Source organism: Tiliqua scincoides, chromosome 1 (assembly GCF_035046505.1).
Source record: "Tiliqua scincoides isolate rTilSci1 chromosome 1, rTilSci1.hap2, whole genome shotgun sequence".
NCBI lineage: Eukaryota > Metazoa > Chordata > Lepidosauria > Squamata > Scincidae > Tiliqua > Tiliqua scincoides.
This window is the reverse complement of record NC_089821.1, coordinates 48,092,878-48,116,952: the sequence shown is the minus strand read 5'-3', so window position 1 is coordinate 48,116,952 and position 24,075 is coordinate 48,092,878. Positions and strand designations below refer to the sequence as shown.

The following is a 24,075-nucleotide window of genomic DNA, read 5'->3' as shown; positions in this document are numbered from 1 at the left end:
GTTATGTGAAAGTTATGTTCCCATCTTTTCAACAGTTTACTGTATATATTTGGTTCCTGTAGGCTTTGAACTACCATGCACCTTCATTATACAGTTACTTATTTTACCTATTCGTTTTTTGCCACCTTATTTCCAGATGGTTTGGATTAAATGTTTCCTTCCAGACTTAGATAACTTTTGAAACATTTTCCATAAAGTAGAAAAATTGAATCACTGTACCCCTTTTGTCTATTATTTTCTTTTTTGTCTTTGAGCACTTACAAAGAGAGTGTTAAAGGTCTGGTATATGTCCACTGAACACACATGTTAACTTTGTTTGGGTTTTGAATCTGAACTCTAAGCCAGAAATCTATTTATTTTTACAGGGTTATATGTGGAAAAAGGGCCATAGAAGGAAAAACTGGACGGAACGTTGGTTTGTGTTAAAACCCAATGTGATTTCATACTATGTAAGTGAAGATTTAAAAGACAAAAGAGGAGATATTGCCCTGGATGACAGCTGTAGTGTAGAGGTAAAAAAAATGGAATAGTTCTAAAGCAGACATTGGCATGTTTTTATTGGAGGATTATTTCATTTGCAATTTTTTGAACCTATTGGGCTTCTCTGGGGTTTCAGTCTTCATCAGGAACATAATAGAACAATTAATATCCTTACTTATACAGTCCACAGCAAAGAAATGTGTATATGAATTGAGAAAGTAGTTCTCTTGCTTCTGTGGTCTTGCAACTCTGTGTGCAGCAATGAACAAAATATTTTGTCAACCAATATGCAGACCCCTGATGGGTGTCATGCAGCCCACAGGTTACCCAACAGTGATCTACACTAACTAGCAGCAGTTCTCCAGGATTTCAGACAGAAATCTTTCCCAATCCTATCCCAATCTGGGACTTTGTTTTCAGAGCATATGCTCTACAACTGAATTATGACTCGCCTCACCTTGTAAACAGTAACAATTAGTTTTCCAGATTTTATACATACAGGCATGCATTTTGGCAAAAAAAAATATCACAAAGTTTCCAAAGCTACAATGAACCTGGATCTTGTGTACACAAATGTTTCTGGCAGAAGGGCAAGTAAACACATTTCTTTTCACATGGCAGTCTGCTTACTCCCAGTGGAATTAATATAGTAGACCGCATAATAAATAAGAAGAAATGTGATAACTGGACTCATTTGGAGGAAGCTGATGTCCAAATATTAGTTCAACAGTTAAATTATGTGTTGATCAATGATCAATCAGTAGTTAGCTAGCTAGCTGATTAGCTCTTAGTGCACACTGTTTTGTTTCATTTTATATTTTTTCTGAATTACTGTAACCTTTACTAGAATATTTGTAAACACTTGTGCATATGCATGCAGTGCTGGACTCTATTCCTTAATCAGGAACAAATTTTCTCATTTTAGGCCTTGCCTGACAAAGATGGAAAAAAATGTCTCTTTCTTATAAAAAGTTTAGAGAAATGTTTTGAGATCAGTGCCTCTGATAAGAAGAAAAAGCAGGAATGGATTCAAGGTAAGATTGAAGGGTCTTCTTTCTTATGGTCTAGAGCAGGGGTGTCCAAAGTTTTTGGCAGGAGGGCCACATCGTCTCTCAGACACTGTGTTGGGGGCTGGGGGAAAAATGTACACTTAAAATTTGAATAAATCTACATAAATGAATATATTAAAGATGAACTTATATGAAAGAATGAAAGTCTTGCAATAGCTCAAGGCCTATAAAAGGCCTTGCACAAAGCAAGGCTGGCCTTTCCTTTGCTGCCGCTACTGCATCACAGACGTGAAACAACAAGCAGTGGAGGGAGCCCTCATCCCACAGCTCATGCGAGAGGTCAAACAGTTGCCCTCACACTGAGAGCAGTTGCGTAGGGCCAGTGTGGGTTCCAACAAATCTCTGGAGGGCCAGAAACTCATTGGAGACTGGGGGCTCCCTGAGGGGCGCATTGAGAGGCCTCGAGGCTGCAAGTGGCCCCAGGGCCAGGGTTTGGGCACCCCTGGTCTAGAGCAGTATTTCTCAAACTGTGGGTCAGGCCCCACTAGGTGGGTTACAAGCCAATTTCAGGTGGGTCCCCATTAATTTCAATATTTTATTAAATATATTAGACTTGATGCTACCCTGGTATGTGACATCATTTGGGGAAATATTACAAATCTGTATGTTTAACAGACTACTATGTATGTGCTTTTAACCATGACAGTAAATGGGATTTACTCCTGGGTAAGCGTGGGTAGGATTAGAGCCTAGGATTGTTAAAATTTTCCTGCTTGGTGATGTCACTTCCGCTCATGACATCACTTCCAGTGGGTCCCGACAGATTCTCATTCTAAAAAGTGGGTTCCAGTGCTAAAAGTTTGAGAACCACAGGTCTAGAGTTTAATGGAAGAATTAGAAGTAAGAACCATTGCATTCAGGGAGACTTAATCCTAGTTAAGTGTGTGTAGGATTGCAGCCTATTTAGTGAAAAAACCTCAAAATATTAAAATCCATTTTAGAATGTGTTGATTTTCATTAGGTTGACCAAACGCAAATGTACCTCTCTCTTCTGTAATACCTCCCGCCCCCCCCCCGCCAAACTGTCCCAGAGAGCAACCACGAAGTGACCTGGTAATGTGGTGGGAGGAGGGTGAATTCAGGGTACACTTCACTTCCACAGTCCGCTGCCACTCCCTCCAACCTCTGGCAGACACAAGCTGTATCAATCCACACTCTGCTCATTAAATGTGAGTGGAAATTGTAAGAGTCCTTTCTCTCCTCTGTATGTCATCTTCACATAGGGTTTAAAATTTCTTTCTGAAACTTGAAACTGTTTACACTGCTTCTGTTGATAGGAATAGAAGTGGTGCAGGCTGGGAACTCAGCTTCGCAACTTCTATTCATATCAAACAGAAGCAGCATGGAGTAGGGAAGCTGCATGCTGCTCTGCTGGTAAGTAAAGGGGTGACAGGAACATGCCATAGGAGATAGGAGTGCACAGAGTTGGTATTTGAGGGAGACTGATGTGGCATGCTACCTCCCGCATTGAGAGGTCTAAGGCCTGTAAAGCAACTATAAAATACTCTTGTTACTAGCTGTTCTAACTGCAGGCTTTAACAAGAAGTTCAACACAATGAAACAGATAAGACATTACTATAGGATATTGTCCCTACAGGAGAGTTCCTTGATTGAGTTTGGCAATGTCATTTATCTGGTTTAGCCACAGCCACTGTCAATGATGACTATTTATGTCAGTCATTCTGCAAAAAATCAATTGTTGAGGACAATAGAAACTGCAAAAGTACAAAAGATAACTGAGGGAACCTGATTCAGAGTACAATTTTTTGGTTTGCTCCTTCCCACCCCTCCCAAAACAAGAAAGTACAGAAATAAATGAGCATTTGGCTATTATGATCCTAAAACTGTTTCAACTATAATTACAGCATTTCATAACGGATTCCGTTGCTTACCAGCAAGGCATACTGGTCTTTCAATAGTAACAAGTACAGACTGTTTTTTGTATTGCAAATTTAGAAAATTATGGGATTTGGAACTAAAATAGAGAATGATGTCAAGTAATACTGGAGCGCCACTGCACCTGTTCGTTTACTGTATTTAATGCTAGTTTCTAAAATATACTTGAGTAACAAGCTGCAAACTTCTTAGACACATTTCTCAGACTTGTTAGCATGGGAAGGGCCAGGAGATAGAATTTTTCAACTTGGACTTGAGAGGCCTGACTTCATCTCAGCCAGAGATTGACTGGCCTATTTGGTGATTTAAAAAAAAGTCAACTCTGTCTACTGTAGAGTGCAAGTTTTTCTTGCTGTTTTTTGTCTGGTATATTGCAACTTGCATGGTCCATCCTCTTGTACTTATGCCTAATGCAATTTGAAAAGTGGGATCCAGCCTTTATAAGAAGCTGCTTTCTACTGAGAAAGACCATTGGTCATCTTACTAGTCCAGCACTATCTACTCTGGCAAGCAGTGGTTTTTGCACATCTCAGGCAGCAGGCTGTCCTGGCACCTGAGATTCTTTGAGATTTGTGTAACTGGCTAAAATGTGAAACAGAACCTGCCCGGTAGTGGCACTAAGATTTTGGGGTTTTCTGCCTCATGAAGTTACATAAGAACATAAGAACAGCCCCACTGGATCAGGCCATAGGCCCATCTAGTCCAGCTTCCTGTATCTCACAGCGGCCCACCAAATGCCCCAGGGAGCACACCAGATAACAAGAGACCTCATCCTGGTGCCCTCCCCTACATCTGGCATTCTGACTTAACCCATTTCTAAAATCAGGAGGTTGTGCATACACATCATGGCTTGTACCCCATAATGGATTTTTCCTCCAGAAACTTGTCCAATCCCCTTTTAAAGGCGTCTAGGCTAGACGCCAGCACCACATCCTGTGGCAAGGAGTTCCACAGACCGACCACACGCTGAGTAAAGAAATATTTTCTTTTGTCTGTCCTAACCCGCCCAACACTCAATTTTAGTGGATGTCCCCTGGTTCTGGTATTATGTGAGAGTGTAAAGAGCATCTCCCTATCCACTCTGTCCATCCCCTGCATAATTTTGTATGTCTCAATCATGTCCCCCCTCAAGCGTCTCTTTTCTAGGCTGAAGAGGCCCAAACGCCATAGCCTTTCCCCATAAGGAAGGTGCCCCAGCCCCGTAATCATCTTAGTCGCTCTCTTTTGCACCTTTTCCATTTCCACTATGTCTTTTTTGAGATGCGGCGACCAGAACTGGACACAATACTCCAGGTGTGGCCTTACCATAGATTTGTACAACGGCATTATAATACTAGCCGTTTTGTTCTCAATACCCTTCCTAATGATCCCAAGCATAGAAGTTCAGTTAGTCTGCTCATTGCCAGGCAGGAGGTTAGGGCTGCAGTCCTACACACATTTTCCTGAGAATAAGCTCTATTGAACATGAGATTTACTTCTGAGTAGACATGTCTAGGAGTGCACTGTATGTTCCACTAGTTTCATCTTGCTTTTAATTTAATGAAGGTTTTGTGCTCTCTTGTATTGGCTTTGATTTTTTTCCCAAGCAATCATTATCTCTGTTCTTTTTATTGCTTATACAGGCTGAGACAAATTATTCGCTTGGGTTCCATTCCAAGCACTCACATGGATGGCAAAAAACACACTATAGTGAATCAATTTAAAAAACAAAGTTTCTTTGCTCCAGTGATTTAAAAACAGCCTTGCTGACCTTTTGACTCTAAGATAAGAGTCATTAAGAAGACAATCCATCAATCAGTCCTCCTCTAACCAATTCACTCAGCCCCTCCCTTCACCAATGCAAAGGGGAAAGGAAGGGGCCAATGGAGAGAGAAGGATTGATGGATTGTCAGCCAGCTGCCCCCCCCCCCTCACTCTCACTCTCAGGAGGCTATGGTTAAAGGACTGTTCAGTTTTTTAAACTGATTTTAAAGGGGTCCATTTTCCCCTTCTCCAGGGATCAGCACATTCCTTCTCATTTGCAGGGGCCATTGAGTCAAATCCATGTATAAATAGGCTGGACCTGTAGTTTTAAAAGCTGTTCTAAGTTGCCTTCAGAATCCCCTAAGTGAAACTGAAAAGTGGACAGCAATACTTTATAAAATCTATAGAGCATTTACTACCATATCTTACTAACTTTACAATAGTTACCCAACCTGTTGGAGGTTGATTTTCATGACCACCAGAGCACTGTCTGTAGGAAAGAGATGAATTTAAAAAAACAAAAAACTGACCACACTGGTTAGTAGATCATGCCTTAATATTGATAAACTGAATTATAAGACTGGAAGGCACCAGTCTGATGTATGATGTAACAAATTTAGGTATTTAATCCAGAACAAAAATGTGACTTCTTGATCAAGTTGTGCCTTCTCTTCTCCCCCTCCACTGCAAATAGCCATTCAGACAACTGTAAACCTGCTGAGATTAAGCAACCCACCACTTCACAAGGAAGCACGTCAGAAACGTAAAGAGTTACGGCGGAAACTGCAGGCTGAGCAAGAGGAACTGGAGAGACAAATGAAAGAGCTCCAGGTGGCAAATGAGAATAAGCAGAAAGAACTGGAGACTGTCCGAAAGGTGGGTGCGGGCCTCAGGTCTTTTCTCTATGCTATGGCAATCTTTAACATGCTGTTACACTTTGGTATACAAATATTACTTTTGTTTATAAATTGTACTTGAGACATCCTATGTTATGAAAACATCCTATGTTATAACTATCGTAAAATGCAGTACGTAAAATCCCAGTAAACTGGGATAGAATACCCTGACATTGCAGCCTCACATAATCTACTACCTGTATGAATTGGTTCCTCCCCATCATCAGATATTTGATACAATTTGAAGGGAAAACAGGATAGTGAATCGTCATGCTCATTGCAATTTCGGTTTCTGTAATACCACAGAATGTTAATACCGTTGCACAGTTCTTCTTGCTCAGGAGCAAATTTTGGCAGTGTGTGTGCTTTTCTTTTTTCCCCTTACAAAGGAGAATAGATAAAAATCAGGTCTCCCAAGTCCCTAAAATAGGAGTTATTGCTCAAAACAAAATGCTCCCTGAGGTTTTTGATTAGGGAGATATTTCTACAACACAGGTGCTGAGCTGCTCTTCCACCAATCCAGTGTTTCTCAGACTGTGGGTTGGGACCTGATTGTGGGTGGGTCACAAAGCTTTAGCTCAGTGGTTCCCAAACTTTTTCGGGCTAACGCCCCCTTGAGGCCCAGGAAAAATTCCTAGCGCCCCCCACCTCTTTGCTTAATAGTCTACTGCAAATTCAAAACAAGTAATACAACACTATAAAAAAAGCGTATGTATTTGACAAATAAATCTAGTAAACAGTATTTAAAGTTAAATATATAACATTTAACATTTTTAATAAATAACATTTTTAAAAAGCTAAATTTGCATCTCTTCTGCAACTACGTTGTCTTCACAAGTTTAATGGGATGGATGTATTTGGTGTAGGGATATCAGCTTATCAACATCTGGCTGGAAGGAACTAAGGAAAAGTCTTAGATCTCCACGTTCAATAATGTTCAGTCTGTTTCTTTGCTTGGAAAGTAGGTAGGCGACTGCACTGAAGCCTCGCTCCACTAAATATGATGTAGGGAAAGCAATGAAGTACATCTTAACTTTGTTCCACAGTGCAGGGTATCGGTCAAAATTTTTTTTTTTTGTAACCAAAAGTCTTGATATGACTTTTCATATCAAGAAAAGGAGGGGGGGGTTGGGAGGGAGAGATTGCTGGACTGGGGGTGAGCCCAACTGAGTAATGGACCTTACTTATGAGTAGACACAAGTAGGATGAGTAATGTTTTTAACGTAATGTATTGAGGCTGCAATCCTTAAGACACTTTCTTGGGAGTAAGTCCCATTGAATATAATGGAACTTACTTCTGAGTAGACAGCCTCAGGATTGCATACTTATACTTCCTTCTCCTCTTTTACCTGGATATCAATGGAGAAGGCTGCTGCTGAGCTGTGTTGGTCCCAGGCAGGCAGGCAGGCAGCACAACGCCGCTGCAGAGGCTGTGGTGGTGATGGCAGGCACACTGCACAGGCAAGCTGCTGTGGCCACACAAGCAGGGAGGCAGGGGGCAAAGCGGCACAGGGGAAGAGCACTCACGAGGCTGTTGCCTCAGAAGTCTGGAGCGCTCTGAGCGGTGGGGGGGAGGAGCCTCCTTCTCCCGCTCATTGACTCCAGGCAGAGAAAAACAAATCAGAGGCGTGCGCAAGGACAAAGCGCGCCAAATTCAAACGCTGGCCGCCTGGAACCCCTTTTTTTTGGTGGCGGCCAGCGTTTTTCACCTGGCCTGACCTGTCACTGCCCCCCTATCGCCCACTTTGTCCCCATCGCCCCCCTAACGCCCATTTTACTTTCAACGCCCCCTTGGATCTTTCCAACCCCCCCTGGGGGGGCGCTAGCGCCCACTTTGAAAATCACTGCTTTAGCTGATAAAGCTGTTAGCTGAGAAGGCAAATGCATGCCGCCCTATGAAAAGTGAAACTGAGCCATATCACATGTTCTCGTGAGTAGGTGAACTTGCCTTAGTCCAATGGAAAGGGTGGGCTGAGAGGAATCCAAGGACACCAGAATGTTCCTGATTTGATGTACGCAGCCCCCAAAACCACCTAAGGAAGAAGTCCTTTCCTCCAAGCTGACGAATGTAATGAACCCTATGGAAAACTAAGCTACGTGTTTATGTTTACTCATGAGTAAGCACTGTGCCTTGACTTATTAACAGGTCAGGCAAAGGAGATGTCCTGCCAAGCTCCTGAGCTTGCCTAGAGATCCTATGCCCACTTTAATGCTAATTAGTTCCCCCAGCTTGACCTGCCTGTACCAGCAGGAAGGACACCAGTAGATGGCTTGCCTGTAAGTCTGCAGGGTCCCAGCTCTCCAAGCAGCAGTCCTTTTGGGATACAGCAGCACCATCACCACCTCAGTTCTCCACCACTCAGAAGTCTCTGTTAGATTAGTCCATTTGTTAGTCTGTAGGTCGGTGCACCAGTTCGCCCTCCAGTCCATCCGTCAGAGTGCCAGTTCGTTGTTCGCTTTGCTAGTCCATGAATCTGTGTGCCAGAAAGTCAGTCCAATAGGTAGAGCCGTGAGTCAATCTGTAAGTCCACAAGCTAGTAGGTCAGTTTAGCCAAAAAGTTAGTCCATTTTGGCAGCACGTCTCCTCTCCCTCCTCCACTCTCACTACAACCCACACAGTCGCTTTGCATCAGGTGCTCTTTATATCCTGTAATGGCCTGACTGCCTCTAGTGGCTGCAGCTGTGCAGCACACCCTCTGCTCAAAGCCCAGGCCTTAACCCTTAAAGGGGCCACTGCTAACACCACATCCTGTCTCCTCACCACATCTTCTGCAATTTCAATGCAGGGGAATGCAAGGCCACCAGAATGTCCCCCATCTAATGAAAGTGGAGCTCAACAAATGCTTTTGAATTTGATGGCAAAGATGCTTGGGCTTCTGACAGATCTGATTGCAAGGTGTCAGAATTTTTTAGGGCAGTGGTTCCCAAACTCGGTTGCAACTTGATTTCTGATGGGTCACAAACCTAAAGCTGATAACTGACAAGGAAAATGTATTGTGCCCTAAGGAAACAGAAACAGAGCAGCATATGTGCATTTACTTGTTATATACTTCAGTTCACTTCAAAGGGCAGGCAAAATAAATCCCTGTACTCCAAATTGCACAGAATCTACCTCCAACCCTATGCTGGATACAGTGCATACCAGCAAGGCTGTCTGTTCCAGCACAGGTTAGGATTGGTCTGCCCATCTCGTAAAGTTAGGTGAGTTTTGATAATGTGTCATTTTTTAAAAAGTGGGTCATGGTGCTAAAAAGTTTGGTAACCACTTGTTTTGGGGTATTTCGACAGTTGGCGTTTGATACATACATTATTGAAGATTCCTATAAATTCTGGAAACATGATATTTGCATTTAGCAAGTGAAAGTACACAAGATGAAATCTTTCAAAATAGTGATCAGCACTCCAGCAGAGAACAAGCAAAGTTATATGTGAACAGAATGCAGAGGTGGGGGAGTTCCCTTTTCACATGTTTGAACCAGGCTCTGATTGAAAGAAGGAAGACTTCAAGTGGCAGGCAGAAGATGTAGCTACAAAATATAAACTGTAACTACTAGTAGTTATATATGGCCAGTGTGCTAAAAGTAGGTAGGAACTGACAGGTTGAAAATACTGATGTAACACTTTGGAAATTCTAGAAATCTACCATTGATGTGACAGTACAGTTTTGCATATTGGATTTTTTGAAACTATGACAGGCATCAACTGTGATCATCATTTGTGAACATCAGGGGTTCACAAATGGGACAGCTTAATGTAAACATTTGTATATCAAGTACTTGTTAATTCAGAACTACAACTGAATTGTTGAGAGGGCACATTTACACTGGATTTTTTCTTGGCAAGTCTACAAGATATGAATTCAGCCCATTCAGGCCCACACTAATTGTGATGAATCTTCTCTGTTCTCCACTGATCAGTGCTAGCTTAATTTTATTTATTCAGCTGACTAAAGTTATGGAGACAGTGAGAATGCCAAGGAACAGTGATACTACCTTACGTATTGTCAGATTAGTGAGAAGTTGCCCAACGGATGGGGCAGAAGTTTCTGTTTAGATGTGCCTCAAGAGTTTCAATTATAATTTACAGTTTTCCTTCTCTGACATGTAAAGCAAGGGAAGCACCTCTTACAGTAAATGGTAAATGCTCACCTTTACAGTGCAAGGTTGGGCTAAAAGGATGACTGAGGAGTGTATATGGGAGACATGGGCTGGGACCTGAAGTGCATGGGGGCTCTAAGCTTCCCCTTCTGGCAGCAGCCCCTCCTAACAAAGATTGGGGACTTACTAGAGCAGTAATCCATAAACCCCTTTTGCTAGAAGGAAAAAAACCTGCAATATATGTGCAAAAGCACTTTCCATATATGTGCAAAAGCACTTAGGCATGTGCATGGGCTTTTCTTGTGTCCTAGCTGTTGTCAGTAGAATTGGGAATCAAAATAATGTTGATCTTTGCCTTCCTCATAGATGCCTCATGGTGAATCCTTTTGCGTGAGTGTGTGTGGTGCCTCCACATACAGTCCTGTGTTTGTTGTGGGCCTTATCCTTGTGTAACAGGGTTGTCTTCTTAGCATGCAACACTATTTGCTGTGACATTAACTGCTTGGGTATCATTAATTAATCTTATTTCCTGCTTTACAATTACCTTTGTTCCTTGTACTGTTTGATGTTTTGCACTGTAATCTGGTTAATATGGGTTAAGTGCTTAGGAATGCTTGAGTGTAGAGGAGTCCACCTCAGTGCAGGCTGCTAAGACTATGTGATCCTAACTTTACAAAGTTAAGATTCTAGGGTCAGAATACATTTCAGCCTGGCTGCAAGCAGCGGATCTCAGCCTGTGCATATAAGTGAGTTAGGGCACAATCCTAACAACTTTCCAGCACTGACATAGCTGTGGCAGTGGGGCAGCCACAGTTGGAGGGCAGTCATGGAGTCCTCCTCAAGGTAAGGCAATGTTTGTTCCCTTACCTAGGAGCTGCATTGCCCTTATCTCAGTGGTGGAAAGTTGGGTTAGGATTGCAGTCTTAGTAGGATACATCAACTTCTCTTTTTCTTTTCTTGCACAGCAACTTGAAGCAGCAGCAGCTCGAGCTTCTGAAGAAGAGACGAAGCGTCTGCAGACTCAAATGGAGTTGCAAGATCGGTTCAGTCTTGAGCTGGAAAGAGAGAAAATGGTAAAGTTCATGAACAGCAAAACCACTTGATAGCTTCCACATTCTGGATTCTGAACTGGTGCCAGTTGGTCTGGGGTAACCCGGTACAGCTTTTAGAACCTGACCAAGTTGTTTTAGTAACAAGGAAGATCATGGCAGACTGAGAAAGGAGAGGGTTCAAAAGGGCAACATTAAATTAGCTTATGTAGAATGAAAGGGGCAAGAAGGGAAATGGGGAGATGAGAGATAGTTGTAGCACTGCAGTGGAGAGCTTTGAAAGTAAAGAACAGAAGTTTCAAAGGGACAGGCACATAATGTACAAGAATTAGAAGGGATGCCATGACCTCATGACAGGATAAAAGAGTTTAGCACAGGCATCTTTGCATTTGCTGAAGAATCATAGCAGGAGCTAAGGCCCCAAGGGGAAGAGATGAGAGTGGAAGAGAACCAGAGCAATGACAAGGATGTTAGCTAGGACTCGCCAGTTAATCACTCTGACTTTTATATGTGTAAATAAATAAATGTGTAACTAAATAAATATTGTAAAAAAATCTGAGATCAATTAACAATTAAACAAAAGCATATTGCCCATGTCAGAACTAAGACCATCTTTAGCATTTTTGTTCTAACAGTAGGGCACAAATGGCTGAAAAATGGTGAATGGAGACAAGTGTTGAATGAAGTGTCTCAAGTGTCCCCTTCAGTCAACTAAATCTTTAACGGATTAACCAGTGGCTCTGAGAATGATGCATTAGTGAAAGCAGACCAAATTTTTAATACAGTTGGACCTCTGTATCTGTGGGGATCTGTTCCTGGACACACCCCCCCCCCCCGGTAGATAACAAAACCTGTGAATAATTGAATCAGGGGGTCAGCCCACCCTGTACCTCCCAGTCGCATCTAGAAGAGTCTTCCAGTTGTGTTAGAAAGGCTGTCTGAAGCCTTGGGAGGCTGCACAAGGCCTTCTTGTGCCTTGGAAGGCCTCTGAAAGGCACTTCTGGTTTTGGCTGGAAATGTCTTTCAGAAGCCTCCAGCAGGCCTTCTGAGCCCTGGGGAGGCAGCCTTCCTGGGCCTCAGAAGGCTTCCCTCCTGGACACAAATGAAAGACTCTTCGTCATGGGTCCAGAAGGTTCAGGGAGGCCCTCATGATCCCCGTTGGGTCAAGTCCACAGGTCCCACAGACTGACATGTAGAAGTAAGGGTGAATTATGGACATTCCAGAAAAAGAGGCAGCAGATTTTGGTGCTGTGGGACTGTGTGAGTGAATGAAAAGAAAAAACCAATGAGTAGTAAGCATGAGAGATAGAAGGGGTGCTTTGTGAACAGGACGGGCTTCTACTCTTTTTCTGGAAAGATGAATTCCATCATTTGTTCCTTTATTTCATATTGCCAGGTAAGACTGAAAATGGAAGAGCAGGTTGCCCAGAAGTCCTCTGAGTTAGAACAGTATTTACAGAGAGTTCGGGAACTTGAAGAAATGTATAAGTTGCTACAGGAAGCTTTGGAGGATGAGAAACAAGCACGCCAAGATGAAGAAACAGTCAGAAGGCTTCAGGCCAGGTCAGTATATAATTTTGTAGCAATAGGAACAAATCTCAGGCTAAGGAGTGCAGAGGGAAAGGGCTACCAATCACTCATCTAGTGGAGTGGAAGGCTGTCTTCTAGGGGGACAGCAAGCACCCAAGGCAGAGTGCCCTATGTAATGCCCCTGCAAGTGCCAGTTGCCCACTTGCTATCTCTGCCCCCACCAACACCCTGCTGCTTGGCTTGCTTTGCAGTGTGCAGAGCAGAATGGAGAGCATCAAGTGTCTCTCTTCTCTCTCACTTCCTCTTCTGCTCAGTCTCCCTCCTGACTGAGCAGCAGAGGCGAAAGAGAGCGTTGGAGGCTGATATGTTGAGCAATGTGCCTGGTCCTGCCTCTTGACTGCATCCTTGTTGGGCATGATATGTTCTCTAGCACTTGGAGGTTGATGACCCTAACGTAAGGTGTACATTCAATTGCTGTAAACTCTTTCTAGGCTACTGGAGGAAGAGTCTGCCAAGAGAGCAGAGTTAGAGAAATGGCACTTAGAGCAGCAGCAGACCATCCAGATGACAGAGGCAGAGAAGCAAGAGCTAGAAAACCAGAGAATGATGAAGGAGCATGCTCTTCAAGTTGCTATGCAACAGCTGGAACAACTGGAATTAGAAAGGCAAGAAGCACTTGAGCAGTATGAGGTGAGCCAGGGTGACGCTACTTTATTGCTGCTTTGATTGTATGTTGAAGGCTCAATGAAATAAATTCAGAAGTTGGTAACAGGCAGGTTGTACCCTTTGATTTTAAACTCTCATCATAAGTAATCATCAGTTTGCTGTGGTCCTTGCTAATCATACTTGGATATGTCCAGAAGAGACATATCTCTTCTGGACATACCTCTTCTTGTGAAAAAGACCCTCTTTTTATTGTATTCAGAAAGTGTCTTGCAAACTGGGATTTTGCTGTACAGATGTATAGAATCTTCACACCTTAGACTGTATTAACTTTTAAATTCATGGGATCTTGTTTTCATGGGGGACCCGGGAAACTATAGGCCGGTCAGCCTAACATCCATACCGGGTAAGATGGTGGAATGCCTCATCAAAGATAGGTTCTCAAAACACATAGACGAACAGGCCTTGCTGAGGGAGAGTCAGCATGGCTTCTGTAAGGGTAAGTCTTGCCTCACGAACCTTATAGAATTCTTTGAAAAGGTCAACAGGCATGTGGATGCGGGAGAACCCGTGGACATTATATATCTGGACTTTCAGAAGGCGTTTGACACGGTCCCTCACCAAAGGCTACTGAAAAAACTCCACAATCAGGGAATTAGAGGACAGGTCCTCTCGTGGATTGAGAACTGGTTGGAGGCCAGGAAGCAGAGAGTGGGTGTCAATGGGCAATTTTCACAATGGAGAGAGGTGAAAAGCGGTGTGCCCCAAGGATCTGTCCTGGGACCGGTGCTTTTCAACCTCTTCATAAATGACCTGGAGACAGGGTTGAGCAGTGAAGTGGCTAAGTTTGCAGACGACACCAAACTTTTCCGTGTGGTAAAGACCAGAAGTGATTGTGAGGAGCTCCAGAAGGATCTCTCCAGACTGGCAGAATGGGCAGCAAAATGGCAGATGCACTTCAATGTCAGTAAGTGTAAAGTCATGCACGTTGGGGCAAAAAATCAAAACTTCACATATAGGCTGATGGGTTCTGAGCTGTCTGTGACAGATCAGGAGAGAGATCTTGGGGTGGTGGTGGACAGGTCAATGAAAGTGTCGACCCAATGTGCGGCAGCAGTGAAGAAGGCCAATTCTATGCTTGGGATCATTAGGAAGGGTATTGAGAACAAAACGGCTAGTATTATAATGCTATTGTACAAATCTATGGTAAGGCCACACCTGGAGTATTGTGTCCAGTTCTGGTCGCCGCATCTCAAAAAAGACATAGTGGAAATGGAAAAGGTGCAAAAGAGAGTGACTAAGATGATTACGGGGCTGGGGCACCTTCCTTATGAGGAAAGGCTATGGCGTTTGGGCCTCTTCAGCCTAGAAAAGAGACGCCTGAGGGGGGACATGATTGAGACATACAAAATTATGCAGGGAATGGACAGAGTGGATAGGGAGATGCTCTTTACACTCTCACATAATACCAGAACCAGGGGACATCCACTAAAATTGAGTGTTGGGCGGGTTAGGACAGACAAAAGAAAATATTTCTTTACTCAGTGTGTGGTCGGTCTGTGGAACTCCTTGCCACAGGATGTGGTGCTGGCGTCTAGCCTAGACGCCTTTAAAAGGGGATTGGACAAGTTTCTGGAGGAAAAATCCATTATGGGGTACAAGCCATGATGTGTATGCGCAACCTCCTGATTTTAGAAATGGGTTAAGTCAGAATGCCATACGTAGGGGAGGGCACCAGGATGAGGTCTCTTGTTATCTGGTGTGCTCCCTGGGGCATTTGGTGGGCCGCTGTGAGATACAGGAAGCTGGACTAGATGGGCCTATGGCCTGATCCAGTGGGGCTGTTCTTATGTTCTTATGTTTTAGGAAGCAAGAAAGAAATTTGCATTTTGTAAATTCACAGCATTGCTGGCATTAATTGTAGTTGGATATTATGTCCCAAGGAAGACTGGGATTAAAGCCAGTGTGGCCCAGTGGCAGAGTGTTTGGACCTAAATCTGGGTTCAGGTACCGCTTCAGTAAGAGACTCAAGCCATCTTTGAAAATTTTGTCATATAGCAGCCATGGACTAAATTAGTGTTTCTCAAAGTGTACTCCTAGGAACCATGGAGCTCCATGAGACCCCTTCTCCATTGACACACCATAAGTGGCCATCATCTTCTCAGTACTGCACCACTCCATGCATATGCCAGCACTCTGGGACTCCCCAAGACTACTCAGGTGCTGATAGGGCTCCCTAAGATTCCATTTAGGAGAGTAAAGGGCTCCAGAAACCTAAAAGTTTGAGAACCAATGGAATAAATTATTCTTGTGCCTGACAGTATTAACTTGGTGCACATTTGACCAACCTACAGTGAGGCAGTTGTGTGGATCTGTCAGCAAGCACGGGATTCAACCCAGAATGCACTGGCAAAATATCTTTCTTCATGGGTTTGCATGGGTATAAATGCTAGCCCGGGTTTGATCCTGCATATGCTGACAGATACATATGACTGTTTTGCCACAGCCTGATATGACCAGAAACCAGCAGTCAGCCTCCCCACCCTGCCATGCACTGAAATGGTAATGTGAAAAGCACTCTTTTTTGTCTTTCAAATTGAAATTTGGCTGTATAGATGAATAGAGATCTTTTTAATTTGGACTTCTGTGCACTGTAATACTAACTTTTAAATTAATTGAATCTTATTTTAGGAAGTGCGAAAGAAGTTGGAAGTAGCAGCAAGCAAAACCAAGAGTTGGAAAGATAAAGTAGCTCATCATGAAGGATTAATTCGATTAATTGAACCAGGTAGGAAGTAACCTCTAAACTCATGAATCAGCACGGTTGCACTGGGTTATTTTTATCTACAATAGCCTTTTGTGGTTTCCAAGAAGTCTGAACTGTTATTGAGTCAGCTTGGGTTGCACTTCCTGATGGTAAATTGGGAAATAATACAGTCAAGGAAGCATGATTAAAATAAACTCTGACTAGATAAAGGGACTGTGCACCAAAGAATGCCAGTTGAGACTGTCACTGCTGCATGAAAGACTCCATGACATAATAATGTAAAATTATAAATAACTCTGAGAACAAAGGTTATCATAGTTTACTACCTCCATCGTTCTGAATTCTGATCAAACAAATAAGTGTTTCCATAAATGTTTTAGAGGACATAGTGCCAACATGTCATAGCGTGCACAAATCATGTAGTTCAGTTTGCTTTCCTGTTTATGTGAGCTGAAAATGTATGTGTGTTGGGGTGTGGGGTGGGAACCTGGCAAACTTTAGATCCTTTAGGGTCCAAGTCTCCATTTTTTTCCCTCTGTGGGAACAGGGTTTTAGCCACCCAAAAAGCAACCTTATGCTTCCTGTTAGATAGCCAGTGCAATCTTTTGGATTTATAGTGAACTAATTCTTTTTTTCTTTTTTTTTAAATATTTTTCAAAAACAAATATAAACAAACACTCAACACACACACACACACACACACACACACACACACACAACATAACACACAAAAGAGGGTGCAGGAAATCATATATCATCATATATCGCTAAAACTAATAAATCATTACATATCTTAATTGATTTCCTCTTCTAAATTTACCTCTTAATATCACTTTTCATTCATCATTCAACTATCACAGGGGTGCCCAAACCCTGGCCCTGAGGCCACTTTAGCCCTCGAGTCCTCTCAATGCGGCCCTCAGGGAGCCCCCAGTCTTCAATGAGCCTCTGGCCCTCCAGAGATTTGTTGGAGCCCACACTGGCCCGACGCAACTGCTCTCAGTGTGAGGGCGATTGTTTGATCTCTTGTGAGAGCTGTGGGATGAGGGCTCCCTCCACTGCTTGTTGTTTCACATCTGTGATGCAGTAGTGGCAGCAAAGGTAAGGCCAGCCTTGCTTTGTGCAAGGCCTTTTATAGGCCTTGAGCTATTGCAAGACCTTCATTCATTCATATAAGTTCATCTTTAATATATTCATTTATGTAAACTTATGCAAATTTATTCAAATTTTAAATGTACATTAATTCTTTTTTCCCCCTGGCCCCCGACACAGTGTCAGAGAGATGATGCGGCCCTCCTGCCAAAAACTTTGGGCACCCCTGATCTATCATATAATATCAAATTATGTATATAATACAATCATCTAAATGCCCTATCATATATTTCTAAAACTTCATTTTCAACCAAGCATAAAAAGGTTTCCATTGCTCAATTTGTGTTGGTGATCCAAAATTTCTGAAAGTCTGTCCATTTCCACCACATTCATTTTTCTCTTCTTTCTCACTCTCCATGGAACATATCTCAAAATTTTAACTTTATTGTCATCCGCTATCCATTCCTTTTCTTGTGAGGCCTTCAGTAATTTATCTCTGTAAAAGGTTCTGATGAATTTCACATAAGTTTCTCTTGGTAATTTGTGTTTTCTCAGATAAAAAGTGCTCACTCTTCTCATTGGATCCAGTTCTTTAAATATCTCCTCCATCGATGTATCAATCCCTTCTAATATTAATCTGGCAATCCGTCATGACGTATCTTCTCCTTTCTCTTCTGGTATATTTTGTATCCTCACCCTTCGGACTTTTGCTGTTTTAGCCGCCATCTTTGTTAATGTTCTTTAAGACCACTAGATGTCCTCAGTGTATTATCTTCCTTGCTTCACTTATAAACACAAATCCAGTTCTTGCAATGTCTTTTTAAATCCACTAAATGTCACTGGTACTGTTTTCACTGTTTTCACTGTCACTGTTCTTGTTTTATTTTTGTTTCTTATCTACTGTGTTTATACTTATAGTCTTGGCAACCGCATTCCTCAATCCGCAAGAATGTCAAAACATCCAGCCGCACTCCCAAATGATAGTAGCAAACCAAGGCAATAAACGTTCCAATGCACAAACTTTATCCAAGGACAGTTAATTTATAATCCACCGAAATTCAGAGTTGTAAAGTTGTAATTATATTTTCAGATAACCATAATAAGCTTGGTAAATCTCTTCTACGATTTCTCCTCACACCGATAAACAGCTGGGGGAAATCTCCCCCCTCCTCTTCTTCTCACGGCAAAAAAGAACCAAATCAGGCAATCAAATTCACGCCAGGCATACACAAATGGAATAACACTTACTTAAGTCTTTCAGCGTCTTTCCCTGCAGGGGCCTTCAGCTTGATTCAAAATGAATTATTCACCATTGCTGCCAAGACAGTGGAATGTTCTGAGAAAGCCCCCTGGCCGGGTTTTATCTCCTCAGGAATCGTGCCATCACATGGAGGAGTTTGTCTGTCCTGACAAACAATCCTCGAATCTCCTCGGATCCACAGCTTTTGGGGAAAAGCAGAGTGCCTTTCAAGAGCCCGAGAAAGGCATGTCTGCTCAGTGCTGGCTGGCCCCTCCCCCCCATAGTAAACTAATTCTATAAGACTGTGGTTCCCAAAATTTTTAGCATTGGGACCCACCTAAAAAACAAGGTTCATTTTACCAGCTGCTCAAGCTTCTGTGGCTATAATGGTGATTGGGCTGCAGTGATCCCCTCAAGAAGCAGGTTGTTTAACCCTTGATGCATATTGCCTGATCTGCCTTATCAGTTTTGCAACACACTAAAAATTGGGTCGTGACCAACTGGTATGCCACGGACCCACAGTTTGGGAACAAGGTGACCTACATTTTAAATTTACAAAACTATTCTAGTTTGGTTCTCCATTCTTTAACATGATGCTGCACTGAGCAATTTTTGTAAAGTTTTAAATATATTTTCCATGAAAAATATGGCACAGCTACACTTTTGGTCTTGGGCAATCATTCCATATTTTTCTACAGTTGATCATACTGTGTTTTCTAGGTTCCAAGAATCCGCACTTGATCACAAACTGGGGACCAGCAGCCTTCACTGAAGCTGAACTTGAACAAAGAGAGAAGAATTGGAAGGGAAAAAAGACAACTTCTGAGCAATGAACATGGGCATACTTTGTACAGGAAGAAAATCTAATTGTTACATAAATTAAACAAGGTTATTACTTCAGACAAGAATTGGTTCAAAGGTCTCATCGACAAGGAAGGCCTGATCACAAAATATAAGCTGTCTACTTCACATTAATGTATACTAAATTCTCATTCTTACATATAGGGAGCATGAACGTCAGAATTGGCGGGAGCGGGGGAAGGGAATAAGAAATAGCTGAAAACCTACACCAACTCTGTTTGGAAAGAATCATGCAAATCAGTAATATTTGTGTATTTTGACTTCCACTATTGCATCTTAGAATTTGGAAACTGGGTGAGAAGTTGTGCACAGAGGACATTATGAGATAATAGAGAGCTGGTTACACTATTAGTTATTATAGGTTAACGTGAAAACAATGGACACAGCCTGTTTGCATGTTTAAGGGAACAGAAAACATCATGTAAACAGTAGAAGGGTTCTCTCACATCTGTAAAGTTCACAGACCTATGACAAACCTATCAGTCTGAATGGTTCCACAAGCTACTAAAGTGTGCAGTGAAAATCTCTTGTAATTCCTTACTTATGCTGACAGGGGGTGCTAACTTCGGAAAACAGCTCTGAGGTAAACAAATTCTGAATAAGCAAGCATAAGAACATAAGAAGAGCCCTGCTGGATTAGGCCAAAGGCCCACCTAGTCCAGCTTCCTGTATCTCACAGTGGCCCACCAAATGCCCCAGGGAGCACACAAGACAACAGGCATATCCTGCGTCCTGATGCCTTCCCCTGCATCTGGCAATCAGAGGCAGCTTGCCTCTAAAACCGAGAGCCTGAACATACCTACTATGACTTGTAACCCGTAATGAACTTCTCCAGAAATTTTTCCAATTCCCTCTTAAAGACATCCAGGCAAGATGCAATCACTACTTCTTGTGGCAAAGAGTTCCACAAACTAATTAAACACTGGGTAAATAAATATTTTCTTCTGTCTGTCCTAACTCTCCCAACACTCAGTTTTTGTGGATATCCCCTGGTTCTGGTATTATGCAAGAGTCTCTCTATCCACTCTGTCCATCCCCTGCATGATTTTGTATATCTCAATCATGTCCCCCCTCAGGTGCCTCTTTTCTAGACTGAAGAGGCCCAAATGCTGTAGCCGTTCCTCATAGGGAAGGTGCCCCACTCCAGTAATCATCTTAGTCGCTCTCTTTTGCACCTTTTCCATCTCCACTATATCCTTTTTGACATGTGGCGACCAGAACTGGATGCAATATTCCAGGTGTGGCCTAACCATCAATTTGTACAATGGCATTACAATATTATCTGTCTTATTCTCAATGCCTTTTCTAATGATCCCAAGCATGGAATTAGCCTTCTTTACTGCCACCGCGCATTGGGTCAACACCTTTATCGAGCTGTTAACTACCACCCCAAGATCTCTCTCCTGATCTGTCACAGACTGAAGTGTGAACTGTCACAGGCTGAAGCCTGAAGTGTGAAGGAAAAAGTGGGAATAAGGTGAACTGGTAGAACAGGGGGTGCTAATCCATCCATAAAGCACTCAGGCTGATTTCTGACCAGTTGTCTCCAAATGTTGTACAGCTCCTGTTATCTTAGATTTGGAGGAATACAAATTTTTTCTTTGTCAGGAGATTGCCAGAACTGGGGCATGAATTCTTTCATTGAACTTCCTAGTAAGAACAAATAGGCTTTTGCCAAAATTCTGCCAAAATTCTGCCAAAATTCTTTGATTTAACACTTTCAAATAATTGTTTTTAGACATTCATGTGTATTCCATAGGGCAGAGGTTCCTAAACTCTCCCAGAGAGTTCGGTACCTCATATTTGCAGGGGAGGGGCAGCGTCAGTGCTCCTGCAATCATGCTGGTGCTGGGGGGGGGGAGGGCTTTTTATACACTTACCTGAGGTCACTCTTGCCCTCTGGAGGGTATAGAGAGCCTATGGACCCTCTGCAGTCTTTCCCATGCTTCAGAAATGCTACCGATTGTGATTTCAGTCCACTTTCAGTTTTCAACTGAAACCAGGATTCCCTGACTGGGGCGTTACAATGCATGTTCAGTGTTCCTACTGTAGAATCTTTCTTTCATTGTTGTTTCATAAAATTATAATGCCAGTACATCAAATTGTTGTTAACTGAGCAGGTCAAGGGGAGTGGGATGGTGTCTGTGTGTTTTTGCACCATTTGGGTTTTCAACCTTATGCACCATAATGGTTGCTGAACAGATCTAAGAATTGTGCGTCAAATGTATGATGTGTTAATGTACTTATCTGCATTATGCAAATGTCTTGTAGATCAGTGTCATCCAAAATTTTGATAACTGAGGCATGGTGCTTTTTTCTAGATTATGTGTTTTGGAGTAGGTGGAAAATCAATGGGACATGCAATGCTGCATCCCTGTTCTTTATCCCTCTTCTGGAACACAGAGTGGTGGATACAGTGGCTTAATTTTTCAATTTACACAGTGCATATTTTGGAAATCACTGCTGTAGATACCTGGACTTCTTGCTTGCTGACAAACTGCTTTTTACTTACCAAACTTGTACAGTTTTTTCTTAGTTTGAATAGTAGGGCAACTAGTATTTGCAATAATTGTTGTGCAAGTAAATGTAAAATTAATAATTTAGATTTAAAATATTTGAATATAGAAGAGTATTACTGAATTCTTTGTTTATACTATTAGACAACATTTTATAACCTCAAAGAGTCAGTTCTGAAGATTATAGTGAGCATGACCACTCAGTGTTCTACATTAGTTTCACTGGGGTGCCCATAAATTTGTATACAGATGTTCCCCCTACATGGAGAAGGCATGTATGATGGGCTCCTCCAGCTGGCCCCACTCCCTGCTGAAGATGAAGTGGCAAGTCTTCCTTCCCTGTAGTTTGCAGAGGCAAACACTGAATATAGGGTGAGAAGGGTGATTGGCATCCTGGACCATTCCAGTGTCCAGTCACAAGAAAAAAGTTGCCCCATGTTCAGTGTTTTTATCTGAAGACCAATACTTCAGCTTGAAGGGGGACTAAGGGGGCAGGGTTAGTCTTCACATCACTGGTGGGTGGCAGAGCCAACCATGGAAGCACATCATATGTTTCCTCTCCTCAGATAATAAATACTTGCTTAGGCTTTGAGAGTCTCATGTAAACTGCATTGCATGAATGATATGCAGCATTCATACTTGTTGAATTGTGACCAATAATTTTGGGCTTATCAAATAAGGAAACAAAAAAAAAACCCTAGTCCACTGGGGACTGTATACCTAGGTTTGTGCCTTTTTAAAAACAAAAATGCTTAAAGTTATATGCATGGATATTGACACCCAGTTTATGTGGGTTGTAGTAAAAGGCATAAGTTTTCTATGTTGCTGATACATTCACATTCCTAACTTGACTTGAACTACCAATAGTAGCATCATCTTTACACTTTGCTGATATCTAATGAGGGACCAGCTGAGATGCTATTTATAATGTTCAAATATGACTTAATGTTACACATTGAATTGGTGTATTTGTTAAGGTAGCTTAATACTTAATACTATAGTAAGTTTGATCAATTTAAGGAATTGCCAGAGATGCAATTTTTCATGTTGTTTTATCTATTAAAATGAAAGAAATACAGCTTATGTTTTTCCATGTTTGACATATTTTGTATTGGGGTGGATAGCATTATTAAATATAGTAGTATCCTCTAGAACTGTTGCCTCCTGCAGTCACATTTTTCCTATGTGTTAAGAATTTTCATGTAAGTTGTGCAAGAGTTGCACTGATACATACTCCCAGCTTGCACAACAGCATATGGATTTGGTTAGGTGCATCCAAGATAAATGCAATTACAATTGTGCTTGAAAATTAACTCTGCAGCCAGTTTCACCAACAGTTGTTGGGATTGTTATTCTTTCTACTTAGTGCAACAATGGCAGCTGTGTATAGCCATAAAACACTTTTTTTTCAAGGGTTCTTAATACAGTCTGTGGCATATCCAGTTCCAGGACTTCAGGAAAGACTTAAGTCTGAGACTTTGAACAGCTGCTGCTGCTGTTTGGAGCATGTGTTATTGGGGCCGATGGACTCATTGCCCAACTTTATTAAAAGCCTCCATTCCAATACCATTGCTGCTAGGAATGCATTCTGCTCCTGTGCTGGTACCATGATTTTGATTATATAGCATTGTTTCCAAAACTGTGAACCATGGCATCCTCACGAAAACTAGCCATGCTATACAGTGTAGCCCTAATCAGGAGCCATGACCAATTGATCCAGTAGGTCAAGGAAGCCGCCACTCAAAAAAGTTTGGGAACCCCTGATCTATAGGAAAAATCTATAGGTGAATACCAAATGCTGAGATCAGATAGTGTGTGCTTTGTGAAAATCAATGTGCTGAAGAAAAAAAAAAATCATTTCCTTGAACACCACAGTTTATGTATGATTCATTCCCTGAGGAAGACACACTGAAGATGTTTCAGCTGAGGTCATTCCATCCTTGTCTCAGAGTGAGAGCAAGTAGATCAAATGAGAGGGAAAAACTGGAGCTGAGCAGGGGAATAAGCCAACAAAACAGGACTCCAACTGCAAATTGTCACCAATCTTTAGTAAGAACAGAACCACACATGTAAAACTGGCTTTCTCAATTCCAATATGAGGTAAGCAAAATGAGACAGCATCACTTCCCCAAAGCAATCCAGTGAATTTCATGCTAGAAGGTATTTTGGGATTAT

General features: G+C 42.2%; 1 protein-coding gene across 1 annotated transcript in view; it reads left to right on the top strand.

Annotated features, from left to right (window-relative positions):
• The window catches only part of SWAP70 (switching B cell complex subunit SWAP70), a 51,293-nt gene extending 28,239 nt beyond the window's left edge, over positions 1 to 23,054 (top strand). Inside the window, exons 5-12 of the mRNA XM_066627768.1 lie at positions 366 to 512; positions 1,406 to 1,514; positions 5,884 to 6,065; positions 11,148 to 11,255; positions 12,628 to 12,794; positions 13,253 to 13,451; positions 16,116 to 16,212; positions 19,244 to 23,054. Coding sequence (XP_066483865.1) covers positions 366 to 512; positions 1,406 to 1,514; positions 5,884 to 6,065; positions 11,148 to 11,255; positions 12,628 to 12,794; positions 13,253 to 13,451; positions 16,116 to 16,212; positions 19,244 to 19,356 — 1,122 coding nt within the window. The 3' untranslated portion in view covers positions 19,357 to 23,054. The remainder of the gene's footprint in view (positions 1 to 365; positions 513 to 1,405; positions 1,515 to 5,883; positions 6,066 to 11,147; positions 11,256 to 12,627; positions 12,795 to 13,252; positions 13,452 to 16,115; positions 16,213 to 19,243) is intronic.
• Positions 23,055 to 24,075: the final 1,021 nt, after the last annotated feature.